Here is a 17461-nt window from a genome sequence, read left to right as displayed (position 1 = left end):
TTGTGTATTGCTATGCCACTGGTATTTCAAATACCAGCAAGGTCGCCCATGGTGGACAAGTTTCAGTGGAGCTTCTAGATTAACACATACTAGGAAGAAAGGCCTGGAATGCTATTTCTGAAAACTAGCCATTGAAAACCCTATGGATCACAACAGAATATTGTCCAGTATTGTGCTGGAAGATGAGCCCTCTACACTGGAAGGCCACAACAATGGACCCGAGCATACCAACGATCATGAATATGGTGTAGAACTGGGCAACGTTTCATTCTGTTGTGCATGGGGTCACCATTAGTCAGAGTTGACTTGATGGCAACTAACAGCAAGAAAAACAACATTGATCCTGTGTTTCGTCTGTTTAAAAACCCATCAGTGACCAGGGCTAAATTAAGGCATGTGAGGACCCTAAACACTGATAACCTGTGGTGCTCCTCCTCTGTTTACTCACACATTCGAACAGGATATGTTAGTTAGATATATACATGTATACGTATGTGTGTGTGTGTGTCTTAGTTATCCATGATATAACCTCTTTTTAAAAGTGACTATGCAATTGAACTCTAAAGTGGTGTATGCCATTTTAACGGAATGAGATGAACTAGATTATAAAATTTTTAGTCGATGCGGGGTACTAAGACTTTTACTATATGCTGGATTTTCTAAAAAAAAAAAAAAGAATATTCTACTTATTCTACAACAAAGAAAATGAGTCAGTGAACTTAGTTGTTTCAATAATCAATATAAAATTCTATTGATCTCCCACAATGAAAAAGTGGTGTTCACCAATTTTGCTTTAAAGGGCTCTACTTCAATTTTGATGCTCGTTTCATAACACTTGCTATAATTATAAATGAACACATGGAAAGACGTCCTAAAACAAAATTTAATAATCAGAAAACAAATATTACAACAAATTAACTATGTTTTATTTTTGGATAGATCTTTCATCTCTAACATGTTATAATTAAAACATTTCTTTCTATTCTTTGGGCTCACAAATTCTTCAATGATTTTGTCACAGTTAAGCTGCCAAACAATATCTACTTCCATATATAATAAGGGTAATGAATCAAATCTTTCTTGAATCATTGTGCTCGTTTTTCCTTGCATCCTGTCTGCTTGGCATCAATGAATCTTCGCTTTGGATAACTGATGCCCTGTTTTGCTGATGCCCTAACCACGTGCTTACCTTGTCTATTGGGTAATCAGTGACTCTCCTTTGCTGAATATGCAACATACCAATGGCACAGGGACTCAGGAAACCTTTGCAACCTGGCTTCTGCCACCTCTACTACCCCACAGGCACTGTTCACCCCAGCCAGGCTTAAGGACCTGCAAGTCTCCCCATAAGTCCTTTGTTCTACCTGCTCCTTCCTTTTGAAAATACTGCTCCCTCTGCCTGGAATTCCCCTTTCCCTGGTCTTCGTAGTAGCGTCTGGAAAGTTTCCTTGAATTTTTTTTCAAGCGGTTAAGCCCTTCCTTCTCTGTACTCTGATACAGCCTGATTTACACCAACATAAAGTAGCACTTTTAACACTGCTGCAATTATGTAACTATATATCCGACTCCTCTGTTAGACTGAGTCCTTGACGAACAGGTCACCTTCTATTCATCTTTGTATCCACAGGCCTAGCACTCATGAGAAGCATGAAGCATGAAGACTGTAACAGACACTGTTGATGCCCTTCCTCTCCCACACCTCTCAGCCCACCAGAGTTCACCTGAAATTGTGGTTCCCTCACACTGACAGTTTCCCATCTCGGGAGCCTGGACTCTCTTCTCTGCCTCAGGGCTTTTTCTGGCATAATTGGGGCTTGCACTGCCTCAGGCAGGCTCCGCACATGTGCTGAGGGGCTTACAATGGGGACAACCCCAAACCAGTGAGGGATAATAGTCCATGGATAAATGCCACAACCTCCAAATCCAAAAACCAGTTGCCATGGATTCAATTCTGACTCGTATGTGTCTGATCCCATGTGTCAGAGTAGAACTGTGCTCCATAAGTTTATCAGTGATTGATTTTTCACAAGTAGATCTCTAGGCCTTTCTTCCAAGATGCCTCTGGATGGACTCAAACCTCCAACCTTTTGGCTAGCAGCTGAGCATGTTAACTGTTTGCACCACTCAGGAACACCCCAACCTCTATGATGTGTTAAATATAGTTTCTCAGTGGGATTCCCTGTCATTTTCATCTCATTTTCCATGTGCACTTCCTGAGAGCACCTTCCAAGTAAACTACCTGCACCCAAGTATGTGTCTTGATCTGCTCTTGGAGGAACTCAACCAAAGACAAATGTGTAATCAAATTCACTTAATATGTTTGCAGAAATGGCATCATATTTCTCAGTGTACCTCTGTTTTATGTAAGTTGAATATATGCTAATGCCTGGCATTCTACCAGCAGATAATAAGCTGCTTGAAAGGAGGAACTAGATTTTATGCACCTTTCTTTCTTTTTTTATTGTGCTTTAAGTGAAAGTTTATAATTCAAGTCAGTTTTTCATACAAAAATTATACACACATTGTTATGTTACCCTAGTTGGTCTCCCTATAATGTGACAGCACACTCCCCTCAGGGCTATATTTCCCTTGTCCATTCAGCCAGCTCCTGTCCTCCTTTGCCTTCTCATCTCACCTCCAGAAAGGAGCTGCCCACGTAGTCTCAAGTGTCTACTTAAGCTAAGAAGCACACTCCTCACTATATGACATCATTTTATGTCATATAGTCCAGTCTAATCTCTGTCTTAAGAGCTGGCTTCAAGAATGGTTTTAGTTTCGGGCTAACAGACAGTCCAGTGGCCATGTCCTCTGGGGCCCCCCCAGTCTCCGTCAGACCATTAAGTCTGGTCTTTTTACTAGAATTTGAGGTCTTCATCCCATTTTTCTCCTGGTCCATCAGGGATTCTCTGTTGTGTTCCCTGTCAGGCAGCCATTAGTGGTAGCCAGGCACCGCCTACTTCTTCCAGTCTCAGGCTGATGAAGTCTCTGGTTTATGCAGTCCTTTCTGTCTCTTGGGCTCATATTTTCCTTGTGTCTTTGGTGTTCTTCATTCTCCTTTGCTCCAGGTGGGTTGAGACCGATTGATTAAATCTTTCTTAAGGCGTTACACAGTGCTATCCATTTAGGTTTCCTCTTCTCTTTCCTGAGTAATAGAACTCCTACTCATTCTCAGTTCAAGCATTGTCTCTCTTCAAACTTTCCCTCACTGCTCTTTACCTCCTTCCAAACTTCCAGTCAAAATTAACTGCCTTGGGTGGGGCAAAATGGGGCACACCATGAGCGCCTCTGACCATGGTGTGGTGGACTGTGGCACCATCCAAAGGGCTGCACAGCGTTTACAAGCCATTGATACATTTCCTACCTACGTGAATAGAGGAGTCCCTCGGTAGTGCAAACAGTTAAGTGCTTGGTTGCTAAACAAAAGGTTGGAGGTTCAAGCCCACCCAGAGGCACCTCAGAAGAAAGACCTGGCAATCTACTTTGGAAGAATTAGCCCTAAAAGACCCTACAGAGCACAGTTCTACTCTGACACACCTGAAGTACCCATGAGTTGAAATCAAGTCAACGGCAACTGATATGTAAGGAGGGAGAAGAGTCTTTTTGGGGGGGGGGGTGCAATAGCTTTTTAATGGCTTTTCTTTTATGTGACCTTTCTGGCCCTGGATTTGTAATTCTCACCAAATGATTGGTCAGGCCACAACCTGCTAAAAGATTGGTTGGTTTGATATTCACATAAGCAGTTTGCAAGGGATTGGTCAGTTTGCTATCCACATAAGTGTCTTACAAGGATTGGTCAGTTTCTGATCCACATTTATATAGATTGGCTGACACCCTCTCCCCCAAGCAGTTGACCTTTACCAGGGTTGGCTGGGGAAGACCCACCTGGTCTGATATTTTCCAGGATGGGTAGGGGTCCCTCCTGGTGACTGCTAAAAAGCCTAGAACGTGGAGGCTCTGATGGGGCTTCCTGATAAACAGGAACCAGGAGGGAAGCATGTACTTTGGACATGGGGGACTACACTGAGAACCTCCTAGAAGAGCTATAATATAGGTCAAGGGCTACAGCACTGAGCTGGTAATGCTCACTGAGCCGATAACACTGAAGATTGAGAGAAATGATGGCAAGCACAGCAGAGCCCAGCAGCAGAGAAACAGCAACAGCCGTGTGAGTGGTGGGAACCACGAGACCAGCAGACAGTGGTGGTGGGCAGAGTCAGCTCACAGAGCAGAGCTTGGCACCTCCAGGCAGGTACACCAACGGAGCTGGGCTCCTCCATGCAGGAGGTTGCCAGTAAAGCAGAAGCTTGAACATAACAAGCCATATAAGGATTGCTCGTAAAAGTTTTGCCTCAAGAGCTGTGGTAATGGGGCTTACCCCTGGCACTGACCCAGTGTTGACCCAAAGCTCCTGGTTGAGTGCTGGACCAGCTAGCACAGGGGTCCAGACCTAACCAAGAAAATCCTCGGAGAGAGACACAGAGAGAGACAGAGAAACAAAAACAGCCATACAGCACTTGACCTGACGACACACCTGCTGAGAGAGAGATTCGACTGATACCTGGTCCATGGTGTGCCCATCCAATGATACAGAAATAGACATAGATAATTTGGGAAGGGTGAGCAAGTCCCCTTTTAGACATAAGTGGACTCCTCTCCTATGATGCTAAGTGGCGTACTTGTAGGGGTGTAGGGGACCAGATAACCTCAAATCTGTTCCTGTTGGTTCCTGTTTGCTTTCTATAAGTAATCTGTTCTTGTTGTTTACTGTTTACCTTCTATCGTAGTTATCTAGTGCTGCTATGACAGAAATACCACCAGTGGATGGCTTTAACAAAGAGAAATTTATTCTCCCACCATCTAGTAGGCTAGAAGTCCAAATTCAGGGAATCAGCTCCAGGGCAAGGCTTTCTCTCTGTTCTGGCTCTGGAGGAAGGTCCTTGTCATCAACCTTTCTCTGGTCAAAGAGCTTCTCAGAGCAGGGACCCTGGGTTCAAAGGATGTGCTATTCTCCTGGCTCTCGTTTCTTGGTGGTACGAAGTCCCCCTGTCTCTCTGCTTGCTTTGCTCTTTCAAGTCTCACAAGAGATTGGTTTCAGACACAATCTAATCTTGTAGATTGAGTCCTGCCTCATTAGCATAACTGCCGCTAATCCCATTAAAAAAACAACACAGGAAAATCACATCAGATGACAAAATGGTGGACAATCACACAGTCCTGGGAATCATGGCCTACCCAAATTGATACACATATTTTTGGGGGACACAATTCAATCCATGACACCTTCTGCAAATAATCATAATGGTTTTTAACTACCAAACTGTGTAAGTTTATTGTGTGTATGACTCTGTTGGATTGAATAGTAGAGTCCTCATCCCAGCAGTCTTATTGCTGCTTGTAATTTTGAGGCAAATTGCATGTGTTTACAGGCAAATAGTAGGCCCAGAGCAAACTGATCCCGTTCAAAGATAAGTAATGAACAGAAAAGACCCAGAACAGGACCTATGCATAGAAAATATGGAAAGGAACATGACAAGAAAAAGTAGACAAAAAACATACCTTGAAAGAAGAATTATTTCAGACATCAGAGTAGAATTTTAGACAAAAGCATCCTGCTGTCAAAAAACTTAAAGAGAAGAAGTGCTGAAAAAGACGAGAGAGCAACGATGTGATTCCGAACAATCAAAGGGAAGGTAACAGGAGGATATGAAAGTAAGCTTATACCTGTAAGGAAATAAATAGAAGAAAAAAATTGTTTCATAAATGAAAATCTCATTAGGAGCCACAAGACGTAGCATCAATCCTTCCGAAATCTCAGACAGTTAGATGAGGGATAAGTTTGAGGAAATTACGTGACAATGTGGAAAAGAATAGAGATCATAGTGCTTAGAGACAAGATGGAAGCTATGAGAGCCACCATAGTCAAAGTCGGTATTTCAGAAGAAGAGAATAGAATAAATGGAAAAGTAGAAACACTCAGAAATATAATACAAGAAGATTTTCCTAAAACAAAAGGCCATATAATTGCATAGAACTGGAAGGAATTCAGTAGAGTCATTGGAATGGGGATATATCTTACCAAACCTGAAAGATAAAGAATCCTACTCATATGTAAGCAGGAAAAAACAAACAACAGGCCATCTCTAATGGTAAAATAAAATTGGTTCAGTCTGACACTTTTCAACGACAAAATGAATATTCTGAATATAATTCAGAAGGTAAAAGATCAATGTCTAAGAATGTTAAGGAGGGATAATGTGACTGGATCAGGGTGTCATTAAAAGACAACGTGAGGACATTCTGAAATGTGCCAAAGCTCAGAAATTACAGCATTCACAAACCTCACTGAAAAATCTACTTGCAACCAAGTAACAATTTAGTCAACTGAAAGATGAATGCATGAAAATTCCACAATGAATCCAAATGAAGAGGTTGAAGCATGAAAATACCAGGTGTAAGAACCGAATAAATAATGACTCGAACTTAAATAATATAAACGCAATGATAATTGACCATAACAAAAGTTTCTGACATGGTCAACATATCAGGGAGTTAGAGTTGGGATAGAGGAGAGGGTGAGACAATGTTGTGCTAATTGCTCCACCTTTCATGATATTTTGTGAATCCGATAAATTGAGACGACTATTTAAGATTTACAAGTTGTGAGGAAGAAAAACAACTTGAGTAAAAGAAAACAAAGGCAACAACAGGAATAGTATAAAAGTTGTAACAAGAATTAAGCCTGTGTCTATTGCACATGGGATAAATATATCTGGTATAGGGTCTAAAGCTAAATTCCTATTATTTACTAATCTAAAACTATATGTTGTTTACATATAAATCAAAACCATTCAGAAAGTAAAAGGATGGGCAAAAATATTCCAAACACATGCAAACAAAAAGAAAACAGGAGTATTCTTTGACTCCAAGGCAAAAAGCTTTAAATGGAACAAGTGATTTATGTTATTTATTTTTTGGTCCATTAATTTTTTTTAATAAAAAAAAAAGTTAACTGCCTTCTCCTCACTGTTCCCCCATCACTTTATTCGGATTACAAATACAGCACTTATTTATATTAGGTTGGTTGTAAGATTATCCCTCGCCTCTACTAGGCTGTGAGCTCTGCTGTGGTCTTTTATTTGTATTCACAACACATAGTACAGCCCTTGGATTACAGTAGGTCCTCAAAGAATGTTTATTCAATTGAATATTTTGACTGAAAAGTACAGAAAGCCATGGACTGCTGTGTCTTCTTCACATGCTAGAGGAAACACTGATTGCTCAGGAATGAAAGCCACCTTAATTGTACAGCTTTAATTGATAAGCTTTGCCTGGGCCCCACCATAGACGTTTCACGAACATGATCCCCAGGAAACTCTAAAGGAGCAGGAACTTCAACAGACAACGGCACAGATCCTGCCTAGTTTACCCAGGAATTGCTAGAAAAGGCATCGTGCTTGGTCAAGTGGTAGTAGTTGTTGTTAGGGAAGGCAAATCCCTAGCCAGTAGTTAAAAATATAAAAATCTCATGATCCTCTTTTTAAAAATTGCCCTAAAAATAATATAAAACAGAAACCAAATGAATAGAAGTAAAACAATTCACCTTATTGTTTCTCCCTATAGCTCTCTGCCCACATTACTTTTTATTATTTATGTACTTTTACTGTTGGGAGAATAAACAGGTATAAACTTTATGGAAGGAAATTTGGCAATATTAATCAGTCTTAAAGTCAGGCACACTTTAACACAGCAATTCCATGTCTAGAAATTTATTTTAAAGAAACAATTCAGGGTATGGGGATTCGTTTAACTAGAAAAATGTTTATAACAGCAAATGATTGAACATGACCTAAGATTCAGCATTAGGATGTTGATTAAATAAAGTAAAAATCCTTATGATGAAATGTCATGCAGCCCTCAAAAATTATGTACACTGGTTGACAGAAAAATATTTATTTTGTATTGTTAAAAAAAAAGTTAAATAAATATGCCGTATGATTTTAGAAGAAAAACTCCAAAATGTTAGAAGCATTTTTCTCTATAAATTGGAATTTGGGGACAATATTTTATTTTCTACATCTGTAGTTTATAATTTTTCAACAATATATTTCCTACTAGTATAATAAAGAAAAACAACTACAGGTAATAAAACAGACATGCTGTCATCATAGTACATGTTTTGTCCTTGTCCCTTCTATGTAACGTGTTCCTTTTTTTTTTATCGTGTTTTAAGTGAAAGTTTACAATTGAAGTCAGTATCTCATACAAAAGCTTATACACAGCTTGCTATGGAACCCTGGCCTGGCTGCTCTTCCCCTAATACGACAGCATACTCCTCCTCTCCACCCTGTGTTTCCCGGGTCCATTCAACCAGCTCCTTCCTGTCCCAGGCTGCCTTCTCCTCTCGCCTCCAGACAGGAGCTGCCTATAAAATGTCTTTCGAAGGAGGAGGTCTTTCTTCCGAGGCTTTAGAGGCTAAACAACTTTCTTTATGGCTTTTACAAAATATAGTAAAACCTGCAAAAGCCAGAATTTGCGTAACGCAGAAACCTGTCTGAGAAGGAAAACTCAAGTATTTTTCACTAACAAAGAGCTATAGAAAAGTGGTACCCTGCACCCTATCAAAGTTGGAAGATCTGTGAGTTCTGGAAAAACAAGGCAGTCCCCCGAGTTCCGGCTTTCACAGGTTTCACTGTAATATAAGAAAAAAAAAATATAAGAAACTACTGAGAAATCCAGTGTTCTTTGGCAGAGCCTCAGGACACAGGAGTGATCTGAAGACCTGTCCTCCTGAGTGTTCCAGGCCACATTACCACCTTTGCTCTTTGAAGTTCTGAGTCAGGACAGTAATCCTGGGGTATCCATGAGATTTTTTTTTAAAAACACCCTTGTATTCTTAGTGGCTCTCAATGAAGGGCTCATTCAGCATTTCCTAATCTCAGTTCAGGAATCAACTTCTACCTTTTTTAATTCAGGGTTAATTATCTGTTCCAAATAGGTCAGAATCTTCCCCAGAGCAGGACTGACAGGAGACTGTTGACATCCAGTGACATGTCAAACTGGAGAAGAGATACAGCACCCAGTAACCCTCCCCTGTCTTCAGGACAACTAGAACTTCCTAATCAACAGGCAAAAAGCCCAATGCTCTTGTGGAGAGCTGTCCTATGTCCTTCCCTGGCTTGTCTTTCACAAGATAGTTTCTTCGTATCAGAAAGCCTTTGAAACGGTTAATCCTCTTCCAGGAGACTCACATAAAAATGTGTTTAGCTAAGCTCTGAAGTTTCTTACACTGTCTTTAAAAGGTGACAATCAGTCTTGTTTTAAAATAGACTTAAGTGTTACATAGAGGCCTCTTTACCTTAAAAATTCCTGATCAGATGGCGAGCTGCAGTCACACCAGGAAGGAATGAAGGTGTGATGAAGGCTTCCCAACCAGAGCATTGTTGGATGGATGCTCATGGTCCAATTCTAGTTCTGCTACCACACAAGGCTTGGCCATGGTTTTGGGGGTTGTTAGTTTAAAAAAAAAAAAAAGGCCAGAGACTTTAAGTTTTACTAAAGAACTCAAACTGCCATAGTGGGCGTCTGAAACTGAGCATTCTAGTTTATCTTTCGAAAGTAGCCACCTTCACAACTCACAAGGGTGGTATACTCCCCTACCCACAAACCAAGACCATGCGATCCACCAGGGTGTCCTCATTTACCTTTTCTTTTGCTCCCCAGCCCTGAGTTCAGATGATCATAATAAGCACTCAATAATTCCCTTTTCTGTAGAAAAACAGCACCTGCTGAAGCAGACCAGCAGAGTTTTCTGTTCATTCTTGAAAATAGGCTTTCACAAAACTGTTTCATGGCTTCTTCCATGAAGCAGTGGCACTAGATACAAAACTGAGACCCAAGATTCTGCATAACCATGTTTCCCACAGGCTATTAGAGGTTACACTGCCCCATCCTATTGAACAGATACAGATACCAAAATATCACATGTATTTTCCATATTTCCTCATAACTCTGCAATGTTGGTTGAGGATAGAATTTTTTAAAAAACTGTTGTTCGTGCCAAACCAAGGATGATCAGCGATTTTCCCTGCACAACCTTGGTTCTGGAAACCATAGCTTGTTATCCAACTCGCTTTTTCATGTAAGAGGCTGAATCTCTCTTAAGGTGGTGAACTCTCGTCTCAGCTCACATTGGTTCCTTCTCTTCATTAATTCTGAAGATTTGAGTGGTAACACCCAGCATTAGTTCCAGACCTCTAGGCTGTGAAAATTTAACAGCTCATGAAATCTGAAAGTTAGATTTAGAACCTACATGTCTTGTCTTGGTAATTGATCACCGCCTCTTTACAAATGATTTCATTTGTAAAATGATGTCTCTTCACTCAGAAGATAAAATAAGTAAGATGAAAAAAGTAAAGCAGCTATAATTACTGTGAAACAATACGCAGCAAAATTCATACAAGTGACAACTAACAGCACCGTTTTAGGAGTCTGCATAAACAACATTACAAACCACCAGCATGAGTTTTCTCCAGGTAACCAATGAGGTAAGCTCAGGGAGGTCAAATAAGTGCTCTTTACTGTGGCTCTGTAGCTATTGCAAGTCTAGTGGTTTTAAATGTTAAGACCATAAAAATAACAAAGAACATTTAGTAGATACTATGGATCAGATACTACACTAGAGACTAAACACACAGTGGTATTGTACTTAATCTTTACAACAGTTATCATTATTATTCATCAGTGCATGTAAAGTTTGTACCTAAACTCACACAGCTTAGTAAATCGCAAACCCTGAGATTTGAATCCAGGTCTTTGTAACTGCAGAGTGGAGTTTCTCAAAAGAGACACTACTGGCATTTGGGGCTAGGTAATTTTTTTTTTTTTTTTTTTAGGGACTTTGCACTGTAGGATGTAGCATCCCTGGCCCGTACCCACTAGATGCCAGTAGCATTCCTAGTTATGGGAACCAAAAATGTCTCTACAGTATCCCCCCATTTGTTTCCTTTTCCATTTTTTAAATTTAAAAAACATTGTTGTTGTTAGGTGCTGTCGAGTGAGTTCTGGCTCATAGCAACGAGAGAACAAAACACTGCCAGGTCCTGTGCCATCCTCACAATCGTTGCTATGTCTGAACCCATTGTTAAAGCAACTGTGTCAACCCATCTCTTTGAGGGTCTTTCTCTTTTTTGCTGACCCTCTACTTCACCAAGCATGGAGCCCTGGGCACAATGGTTAAAGCGCTTGGCTGCTAACCAAGAGGTCTGCAGTTCAAATCCAGGAGCCACTCTGCAGTAGAAAGAAGTGGCAGTCTGCTTCCATAAAGATTTACAAATGTTAAATTACAGTAAAAACATAAGCTTACTGTAGCTGATGAAATTACACATATTGTTGTTGTGTGCTATCAAGCCGATTTTGATTCATAGTGACCCTGTAGGACAGAATAGAACTAACCCATAGGGTTTCCTAGGCTGTAATCTTTCTGAGAGCAGATCACCAGGTCTCTCCGGAGCATCGAGCCTTGGCAGGTGGGTTTGAACTGCTGACCTTTAGGTTAGCAGCTGAGTGGTTAACCATTACACCACCAGGGCTCCTACAAAATTATGTATAGGAAATTTATATAATTTACATATGTATGTACGGATCCATGCTACATTGTTGTTAGGTGCTGGCGAGTCAGTTCTGACTCATAGCGACCCTATGAACAAATATATATGGCATGTATTAGTAGCGGGTCAGTGAAAAAAGGAAGACCCTCAATGAGGTAGATTGACAGGGTGGCTACAACAATGGGCTCCAACATAACAAAGATTGTGAGAATGGCACAAGACTGGGCAATGTTTTGTTTTGTTGTATACAGGGTCCGTAAGAGTTGGAATCAACTGTAGCACATACATATATTATACATATATATAGCAAATCTACATTGGAACAGCTAATCTCTTCATTTCCTTTCATCTGTGCTCCCCTTTTTTCCCATTGGATAGATGATGCCAGCTTTGACAAAATGCTTTAATTTCTGTGTTTTTCCTTCTCAATTATAATACATATTTCTGGTTGGGCAGTTTGGAGGCCTCTTGCCTTTTTTGGCAAGTGACACTTTACTGGAAAGAAGCCAATGAATGATAGGTGTCTGCATTTGCAAATGCAGTTAGGGGCTCTTGAATAAGAGACTTTAATTCTTCCAGGTCTGACTCATTGATCTCTGGTGGCAGGGAGTTCACTTGCTCAGCTTAGGCTTTCTGGTGGAAAATTAGTTAGAAGAACTGAGCCTGCTTTTCCCAAGAGGCCTGATAAAGGGCCTGGATGGATTTTGCACTTCTCTCTGTCTCTCCATATCAGATACACTGTCAGCTACAAGTTCATGGAAGTTGCCTTTAGGGAGTGTTCCATTCCCACCTGGGGACTGGCATACCCCCTTCAGGCAAGTCTCCGGGAAGAAGGGCTGTGTGTGTGTGCAGCCTGCAGGGGTGAGGGTTTGTCTTACCAAGAGCTTACTCTGCACACTTCCGCACTGTCGGAGCTACTCACATTGCTACTGCCCGAGTAAATCTCTGGGGAAAATGACACTCCCTTCTTAAAGGGGCACACACCCAAAGTCTCAACAGACTTGAGGCACCACAAGGTCCATGAGGAATCATGTCTTTCCTCTGGGGGTAGAAAGTGCTGGAGACAAGTTGAGAGAATAGGAAATTTTCTCCTCTGGAAGCCGACGGGGGTTCTACTCTGCAGGAAATAGTGCATTTCTTCAAGTGAGGGCTGGGAGAGTCCTTCCTTCCTTGAGAGCAGATTAACCAATTGCAGGAAGGCATCAGACATTTTCCTGCAGCAGTGGTAATACCTGCACTTCAAAAAATAATCTTTTCAGAGGGAGGAAGGAAGCCTGCATGCTCTAACTCAGGAGGGGCCATCTGCCTTTGCCTTTTTGTGTAGAATCGAATCTCAGGTGGGAGAAGACCTAGTAAGTCATCTTCCCATTCCCTTAACATCCCCAACGCCCAGCTCATTAAGTGTTTGCCGAAAGACTGACTGACAAAAGGAATGAATGAATGAAGTAAGCCCTGCTTGTCCCTCTGGCCGGTTCTCTGCCAACTCTCAAGGAATAGACCAAGGACCCCTTTCCCTCGCACTCTCTTCCTTTGCGCGCCCTGCTGCCCGCGCCTTGCCCAGCAGCTGCTCACCTTGTGCTGCTTCCACATGGCTCCCAGGGGCTTCACCTCGTGCTTGGCGTGCCGGCCCTCCTCCAGGCACTGGTAGCACACAGGGGTTCGGCAGCTCACGCAGTACATGCTGTAGTTCTCCATTTCGTGCTCCGGACACGTGGGGAACTTGCGAGCAGCGCTGCTCCCCGCCGCCCCGGGGCCTCCTGGGCTCTTACAGCCACCGCCTCCGCTGGGGGCGCCCTGGGCCGCCCCTACGGGGACAACCGCAGCCTCGGCGGGCGCTGGCGGCGGAGGCGGCTGCACCAGGCGGTGCTTAGCGAAGGGTCCCCGGGACGGATGGCACTTGAGCTGGCAGGCAGCGCAGTAGAGCACGTCGCACTGCTCACAGAGCGTGGCGGCAGGCTCTGGCGGGGTACGGTCGCACAGCTGGCAGATGGCCACAGCCGCGGCTGCGGACGCCCCCGGCACGGCTCCGCGGCCCTGCTGGTAGCGCTGGACGATGGCCTCCAGCAGCCGGTTGCGCTGGAAGCCGCGCAGGCCGCGGTGGTCCAGGGAGGCGCTGCGGTGGCACTGCGGGCACGTGATGGAGCTAGAAGAGGACGAAGACAGAGAGGAGCAGGCGGCGCCCCGGGCCGCTGCGGCCGAGGAGCCGGCGGGCGCCGGCACCATGGGCAGCACGCGAACCCCGTTGGGGGACTTGAGGCTTGGAGTGTAGGAGCCATAGCCGCTGTCTGTCTCGCTGTACAAGCTCAGCTTGTCCGCGTGGTCTCCGCCACCTCCTGCACCTCCGCCACTGCCACTGCCGCTAAGGCCGCCAGCTGCGCTTCCGCCGCCTCCGCTGCAGGCAGGGCCAGTCGCCGAGTCGTAGTCCGAAGGGGGCGCAGCGGCGGCGCCCGCCGGCAGTCCCGAGCCCCGGGAGTGCAGGAGCGGCTGGGGCAGGTGCTGCTCGCTGTCCGGGGTCTGCACAGCGATGGTGCGAGCACAAGGCAGGCAGACGTTGTGAGAACAGGGCAGAATGATGGGCTCCCGAAACAGAGATCCGCACACCGGGCACTTCAGCTCCTCCTCCATCTCTGCGCGGGCGGCCCTAGTTGTTCAGGGGAGGGTGGGAATGGTCGAAGCTCCGGAGGCGGCGGCTGAGGACAAGCGTGGTTAGCACCGGTAAGCCAGGAGGCGGCGAGCATCACACCGGCATGCCTGCTTTACAGCTGGAGGGCACGCCCCTCTCTCTGTCTTGTGGCCACCGCCCTAAGATGATTAGGGTCAAGAGAGGGGAGGGGAGTCCTCACCTACCCGTGGGGATCCTGCACCCCGAGGCTTCAATCTGCGGCCAGAGTCCGGAGCCAGTCCCACCTCACTGCCCTGACCGTGGCCTGCCGAGAAGCTCTCTGTGATGAATCAGCACTAGCGCCGCCCGCGGCTGCAGAGCGCTCCTCCTCTCCACATCAGGACCAGCCGCCGGGCTGCCGATTGCCAGCTCTCTTGTTTCAACCCTTCGGCTCCAGCGGGCAGCCAGTTGCCCGGGAGCTCCCTTTTAATCTGCCCCTCCCCTCAAAACGGGGCCGCTTGGTAGGTGAGCAGGCAGGTGCGCAAGCTTCTCGGCTGTGTGACTGGGTTCAGCACCAGGAGCCGGTGGACAGCGCTCGGGCACGCAAGGTGGAAGCCTAATTTCCAGGCTGTGCGAACAAGGGCGCCGCTACCAGCCGAGGTGCCGCTGGTATCTTTACGCGGCCGGGGCCAGGCCCAGAGAGCGCGGCTCTCCTGCAGTCGCGGGGCCGACTGCACTCAGAGCTTTCTCCCCAAGACCGAGAGTGACCTGCTTCCCTGGCTTGCAGCCACTGCTCCTGCGGCGCCTCTGACCTTGGCCGAGCGAAGATGCAGCGGGCAGGTGGAGAGCAAGCGCCGGGCTGGCTGGGGGATCCTCTCCCCGCCTCCCTCCCGCCGCCGCCGCCGCCGCCGCCGCCGCCGCCACCTCCTCCCCGCGCGGAGCGCAGAGGAGTTGTAATTTCCAGAGCAGAGAGTAATGGGGAGGAGGAGGGAGGAAGCGTCAGCTTAGCAAATAAGGGCTCGCCTCTTACTGGTGTGAGAGTCGAGGGGCAATTTTAAGGGTTTCGCAGAGAAGATCATTGTTAATAACAATCCATTATTTGGAAAGATATTGCATCTTGAATTAGTGCAACTCCCCGCCCCGCCCCGCCCCTCCCATCGTCTGCCTCGCCCACTCCTGCCCCACCCCCACCCCAACCAGAAGAGAGTAAACACAGGGACCTAGAAAGGCAGACCATTAGAAATGAATAGGCAGCATGAATAGGCAGTCGCTTCCTAAATCTAGGATAGAGTAAAAAATACAAGTCACAAAATGTCGGACAGCCCAGAGTCAAGGGACGAGGTTTTATACGGATTGAACCATAAGCCATTTTTTTCTCATTTCAACCAAAGGTGCTCATCCGCGGTCGATGTCCGTCATCTATACAGGCTAAACGAGGACGCGAGGTGGGGTTTGCAAAAATGGGGCGCCCTCGTGAAAAGCGAGAACACTCCGCTTTACACCCTTCCAAGCTGGGAACAGAGAGAGCATCTTGGGACCTGGCCTTAAACTGGTTGAGGATGGGACCGTGTGGGGACAGCGGGAAACCAGAGGGCAAGGATGTACGTTTTATGAATGGAAAAATCTTCACATTCTCAAATGCCAGCCACGAACAGCAGAACAGCCTCGCACCCCACGGCCCTAGCTGTCTCGTCTGCTCAGCTGCTGCCAAGGGAAGGATGCGTGGGAGGAGGCAGAGGGATAGATGGGTGGGCATAGCAGAAGCAAAGCGCTCACAGCGCAGCCAGCTATGCCTACGGAAGTTTCTCACTGGCATGAAACAGACACAAATTAGGAAGCCGTTTGTTTAAAAACGATATGAATATAAACGTTACACCTCCCGCTTTTCCTCAAGTGCTCCGGTGCTCCAAATAAAGACTAAAGGTAGGCACTGAAGTCCAAGGCGTGATCCTTGGCCTCTGCAAGTCACCCGGCGAGGGAGCGGAGCTGGCTGGGCTGACCTGCAGCTGGAGGAGGCTGCGGCTGTTCCCGAGGCACCGGTTCTGGGCGGGGCAGCCTGCAAGTTGACCACTTGGGGGAGGGGCGTGCCGAGGCATCCCCGACAGTAAGCAATAAGGCCCAGAACCCTGGGAGTCAGGACTTGTCTTGGCTTCTTTGGTTCCTTTATTGACCACACCTTGGTGAGGGGAGCATTGGTGATTCGGTGGTAGAATTCTTGCCTTCCACGAGGGAGACTCGCTTGGATTTGGGTCAATGCACCTCAAGTATTGCCACCACCCGTCTGCCAGCTTAGGTTTGCGTGTTGCTTGGACGCTGAACAGGTTTCAGGGGGAACTTCCAAACTAAGATGAACTCGGAAGAAAGGCCTGGGGAATCTACTTTTGAAAATCAACCAATGAAAGCCCTAGAATCACAAGGGTCTGATCTCCTTGTGCATGAGGCTGCTGTGAGTTGGGGGGACCGACTGGAGGGCAGCTAACCACAAGCAACGCCTTGAGAAAGTTGCTTGTGTTTTCCTAGTTTGGGATCCCGTATCTGTTAAATGAGTATTATAATAATACTTATGTGTGAGAACTAAATGAGATCATTTAAATACTGATTATATTTTGTACTTCCACGAATCTCAAGTTCAGCTTTGCCCACTGATGAGCAGCTCACTTCCAGTTTGTCTAACAGGCTTTGCCTCAGAGTTGAAGAGCAGGCCAATCTAGTGCTAGATAAGCATCGCACAGAGTTAAAAGACCTGACTGTATGTCCCCTCAGCTATAGGGAACATAGAGCAATTTTTTAACCAGACATCAGTAGACCTAGATGGGAAATGGTGACAAACCCACCCTAATCTGCTGTCTATAGATAAGCCACAATGAGCTTACAATGCTTTCATAAGCTTTCAAGAAAGTTGCTATGAAATTTAGTTCCATGGCAGAAATGCGGTGGCATGCATACAGGTGGTTCTGTAGTCGAACGCACTTAAAGATGTATTTCTTGTGATTCTAGTGTATAAGCAGTCACTCCAGCCCAGCCCAGGCTCCTGGTGACTACAAGGAATGTCATAACCTCTTATGGTTCTACTGTGAACAGTCCTGCCCCAAACCAGTAGATATATGCCTGAGACCCACCCTGCTTTGCTGTTTCAGGCTAAGGTAAGAAGATGCTTGGGGAGGAGGAGGTTTGTGGAGGGGCATGTAAATCCTTTCCCTGTACAGAAGGGCTTATAATTTGAACAATTTTTTTGCTCAGGTTTAGCCTAATT

The 17461-nt window shown here is 45.4% G+C and overlaps 1 protein-coding gene across 4 annotated transcripts in view; it reads right to left on the bottom strand.

Annotated features, from left to right (window-relative positions):
- Window positions 1–14231, bottom strand: part of TRIM67 (tripartite motif containing 67) — a 73242-nt gene extending 59011 nt beyond the window's left edge. For 2 of the 4 annotated variants that reach the window (XM_064276651.1, XM_064276652.1), the window contains exon 1: window positions 13179–14231. In XM_064276651.1, the coding sequence (XP_064132721.1) occupies window positions 13179–14231 (1053 nt within the window). The remainder of the gene's footprint in view (window positions 1–13178) is intronic. The other 2 variants (XM_064276654.1, XM_064276653.1) reach the window with 2 other exon arrangements.
- Between the last annotated feature and the right edge of the window lie 3230 nt (window positions 14232–17461).

The sequence above is a fragment of the Loxodonta africana genome, chromosome 25 (genome assembly GCF_030014295.1).
Source record: "Loxodonta africana isolate mLoxAfr1 chromosome 25, mLoxAfr1.hap2, whole genome shotgun sequence".
NCBI lineage: Eukaryota > Metazoa > Chordata > Mammalia > Proboscidea > Elephantidae > Loxodonta > Loxodonta africana.
Note: the sequence above shows the minus strand (reverse complement) of the source record. Positions and strands in the feature narration are given on the sequence as shown.